At 36.4% G+C, this 4,732-nt stretch overlaps 1 protein-coding gene across 3 annotated transcripts; it reads left to right on the forward strand.

Annotated features, from left to right (window-relative positions):
- The first annotated feature begins 281 nt into the window (after positions 1–281).
- LOC111903716 (uncharacterized) lies at positions 282–4,424 on the forward strand. Of its 3 annotated transcripts, none has more exons than XR_002854278.3 (3): positions 282–3,004; positions 3,643–3,785; positions 3,883–4,424. XR_002854278.3 is itself a non-coding variant. In XM_023899470.3 (1 exon), the coding sequence occupies exon 1, from the start codon at positions 649–651 to the stop codon at positions 3,052–3,054; it is 2,406 nt and encodes an 801-aa protein (XP_023755238.1). In that variant the 5' UTR covers positions 283–648; the 3' UTR covers positions 3,055–3,276. The 3 variants fall into 3 exon arrangements, 1 of the variants encoding a protein (XP_023755238.1); XR_002854279.3 differs by having other exon boundaries at positions 3,643–3,730; XM_023899470.3 differs by lacking the exons at positions 3,643–3,785; positions 3,883–4,424 and having other exon boundaries at positions 283–3,276.
- The last annotated feature ends 308 nt before the right edge of the window (positions 4,425–4,732 follow it).

Here is a 4,732-nt window from a genome sequence, read left to right on the forward strand (position 1 = left end):
CAAAAGAAAAAATAAAATGCGAGAGAAAACCATCTTTTGTAATATCTATGAAAAATATAATTATTCACTCATAGAAAATCTTGTTATTTGATATTTGTGGGATTACCCCTTCAAGAAAAAAACAACCAAAATATGTACAATATAATTGTTAATGGTTAGTTGCATTCTCAAGCTCAAAAACAAAATCAAAACCAGAAAAACAAAAAACAAAAACAAAAATCAATTTTATTAAAACATTGCAAGACTAATTAGATGTATGTTGATTAAAATGTGTCCTAAAACAAAAATAAACTAAACAAAAAACAACCTTTATTTGACTCACACTCCCCCTCCCACTTTCCTTCTTCATCTCTCTCTTCCAAACACAAAGAACCTTCCTCCCAACAACTACATCAAAATTCTAAAACAACCCACCTTCAAATCACCGGAGCCACCATGGACCTCCGCCACTTCTTCGAATTCCGGCCACCTTCCATCCACACTTCTTACTCCGGCTAAAAATAATGCTAGGAGGTAAACAAAAGACACTCTTTTTCAAACATACCCCTCCTTGACATATCATTTTCACACATACCCACAAAATATTTTCCTCATTCAAGTAAATATTTTGTCGGAAAATCAAGAAATCTTGAACCTTTTCCGGTAATAATGGCGGCGTCGACCAGTACAGCCAGTCCCCAACAATCACCACCACCTCCACCACCCCCAGTACCGGAGTCAACGGATGAGTCTGCGGCGAAGATTGTTCATAAACGATATGAAGGGCTTGTGATGGTTCGTACGAAAGCGATTAAAGGGAAAGGAGCTTGGTATTGGGCTCATTTAGAGCCGATTCTTGCTCATAATCCCGACACCGGTTTACCAAAAGCCGTCAAGCTCCGGTGTTGTTTATGTGGTGCCGTTTTCTCCGCTTCAAATCCATCAAGAACAGCCTCCGAGCATCTGAAAAGAGGAACTTGTCCAAATTTCAACTCTGATTCTAACCCCAAACCGATTTCCTCCATTTCACCAACTGGAATGATGAATTTGTCGTCTCCGACGTCGTCGTCGTCGCCTCAGCCGCTGCAGAACCACCGCAAACGTAACTCCGGCAACCGTAACAGGGCCACCAATCCTCCCACGACATACTCGGTTGCTCCGATTACAATGATTGAACCAGCAAGATTCTCAATCGAGGGGTCGTACCCAACCCGACCTGAGTCAATGCCTGCATTGCCGGCGCCGTCGACGTCGACGTCGCCGGCTGTTATGGCTGTAAGCAGTAGTGGGTTGTACTCTCAGCATCACCAGCAGTACCACCATCAGCAGCAACATATGATGTTATCAGGTGGGAAAGAAGATTTGGGTGCTTTAGCGATGTTTGAAGATAGTGTGAAGAAATTAAAATCTCCAAAAACATCACCTGGTCAAACGTTGACTAAATCACAAATCGATTCATCGCTCGAATTATTAACAGATTGGGTGTATGAAAATTGTGGGTCAGTTTCGTTTTCTAGTTTAAATCATCCAAAATTCAAAACTTTCTTGAATCAACTCGGGTTACCGGTAATCTCCCGCCGGGAACTTGCCGGCGAACGACTGGATTCCAAGTACCAAAATGCGAAGTCTGAATCAGAAGCTCGAATTCGCGACGCAATGTTCTTCCAAATTTCATCAGATGGATGGAAATCAAAACCAGGTGAAAAATTGGTGAATTTATCTGTGAATTTACCGAATGGAACAAGTGTTTTCCGACGAGCTGTTTTTACAAATGGGTATGTATTTTCAAAGTATGCAGAGGATGTTTTAATGGAAACGATCATTGAAATTTGTGGGAATAATTTACCACAATGCGTAGGCATTGTTTCTGATAAATTCAAATCAAAAGCGTTAAAGAATCTCGAAAACCAACATCAATGGATGATCAATCTCTCGTGTCAGTTTCAAGGAGTTAACAGTTTGATTAAAGATTTTAACAAGGAGCTACCATTGTTCAAGAACGTGACAGATAATTGTTTTAAACTAGCAAATTTCGTGAATACCACATCTCAGATTAGAAATTCTTTTCTCAAATATCAGTTTCAAGAATCCGGGCGAGCCAGATTGCTCCGAGTTCCATTCAAAGCCAGTGAAATCGAATTCGAATTCGAACCCGTGTTTAACATGGTGGAAGACATCTTAACCTCCGCCAGAACATTACAATTGGTTTTACTCGACGATAGTTACCAAAAACTATCAATGGAAAACCAACTCGCGAGGGAGATTGAAGAAACAATCCGAAATCCCCAATTTTGGAGGGAAATCGAAGCCGTTCATTCCTTAGTCAAGCTAATTAAATCCATGGCTCACGAAATCTCAAAGGAAAGACCACGAATCGGGCAATGTCTACCACTCTGGGAAGAACTCCGAGTGAAACTCAAAGACTGGTGCGTAAAGTTTCAGATGAACGAAACCCACGTCGACAAGGTGTTCGACAAAAGGTTTAAGAGAAACTATCACCCCGCATGGGCTGCAGCATTCATCCTCGATCCATTCTATCTAATCCGAGATAGAACAGGGAAGTATTTACCACCTTTCAAATGCTTAACTCCCGATCAAGAAAAAGACGTAGACAAACTCATAACACGTCTCGTATCCCAACAAGAAGCTCATATCGCGTTAATGGAGCTCATGAAATGGCGAACAGAAGGGCTAGATCCAGTGTATGCGCAAGCTGTTCAATTGAAACAAAGAGACCCCATTTCGGGTAAAATGAAAATCGCTAATCCACAAAGTAGCAGGTTAGTTTGGGAAACTTATTTAACAGAGTTTAATTCATTGAGGAAAGTTGCAGTGAGGTTGATTTTTCTTCATGCCACGTCATGTGGGTTTAAATGGAATTGGTCTTTCTTGAAATGGGCTCAATCGAGGAGTGGAATGGAAAAAGCTCAGAAATTGATCTTTATTGCTGCTCATTCTAGGGTTGAAAGAAGGGATTTCTCAAATGATGATGAAAAAGATGCAGAATTTTTTGCAGTTGCTAATGGTGAGGATGATATGCTTAATGAGGTTTTGTTTGATGCTTCATCTCCGTAAAAATCGGATCTTTTTTTGTGTTTTTTTGATTATATTATTAGTAGTTTATCCAGGAATTTTGTTTGGTATTTGTTTTTAGTTTTAGGGCTCATTTTTTTTTTGAGGTTAAATTGGTAATTTTGCAAGAAACCACCTTGTTTGATAAGTTATGAGATTGTAGCATTGTTGGTAATTTACTAATGGTGATAATTAGAGAGCATAATTCCCATATTGCCCTTTTCATGAGTTTGTTAAATTTTTTCATCTTCTAAATCACATTGGACTCTATGATCCAAAAATTCAATCTTCTTTGTGTTTTTTTTAGATGAATTTTTGGGTATTTTCTTGAATGTTACATAAAGGGGTTCATTTTTCTAGTTTTCTCATTCCTCGAGGTTGAAATGGTAATTTTGCGAGAAATGATAAATTTGAGATCTTGATAATTGGTGAACGGAATTACCATATTGCCCCTTTCATGAGTTTAATCATATTAGAGTACTTTGATCCAAATTTCTCCATTCATGCACAATAAGTATCAAACTAAAGTGTGCAACTTTTTATTTTCTTGAGTTCAAATATTCGTACTATGTTGTTTGCCATTGTTGACAGGTTAACAGAAATTACAAAAATGCCACTGTTTTCCAATCTCCTTGGAACCAAGATTTGGTGATGTAATATGTTGATTGTAATTTGTAAGGTGCGCTCTTTTCCAACATCAACGACATTTTGTTCATGCATCTTTCTTTTTATAGGTAAAATCGAGCAATGATGCTATTGGTATTTGTACCTTGTGCATTAAAAGTTGTACATTTTGGGCTATGATATTAATTGATGGTTATTGACTTGCAGATGAAAATTGGGTGACGTGGGCAAGAGATTATTAAAGTGGGTTTTTGAGAAAAAAAAAATCTAAATTTAGAAAAAAAAATGCAAGATTCTAGAAAAGAATTCTTCTTTTGGTAGTATCTGCCTATTTGGAAATATCTCTACATGGGATTGGTCAACGAAACGCAAACCATGGAAGGACCAAAGTGCAAATTTTTTCTATCTGAAGGGGCTAGATATGGAATGTTATGAATCTTTGAGGGGCTAAAATGGTTTGATTGCAATCAAGATAGGGAAAAAGGAAATTATTGATTTTTTACCTTTCTAGGTTAATAGAGTAAACATTATTTTTGGGAAAAAAGTAATGGTAAAAAATATAACGAATGAGGAGCCGATGGGTAGGAAGATTGTCGGCCAGAAGTAACGCATGAAGATGCTTTGATTGTGATTTTACATTACGGCATAAGCCGAATTTGTTATTTTAGTTGAGGAAATAGAATATTTGACATTCTTTTTTCTTATGTTTTGATATAAAATAATCATATTTTACAATTTTGGTTGGATTATATTCATCTATTTAGGTATGTTTCTTTTCATGGTGTAAATATGTTGTTAGATGAAAAGACTTTTGTGTATAAGTATATAGGATTATTGATAGAAATTTTTTATTATTGTTATAGTTTATAGAAAAATCTCAATTTTTATTTGTTGAAAAGAACGGTCTTGATTATTTAATTTTATATGATAATTTGTTATTTTCTATTAAAAAATAATGATTTTTTGATAATTTGGAAAAAGTATTAGATAGAAAAAATAAATAACTAAGTTGCATCTCATATACTTAAGGTTATCATTCAAAAATAAATAACAAAAT

The sequence above is a fragment of the Lactuca sativa genome, chromosome 6 (assembly GCF_002870075.4).
Source record: "Lactuca sativa cultivar Salinas chromosome 6, Lsat_Salinas_v11, whole genome shotgun sequence".
In the NCBI taxonomy this organism is placed as follows: Eukaryota; Viridiplantae; Streptophyta; class Magnoliopsida; order Asterales; family Asteraceae; genus Lactuca; species Lactuca sativa.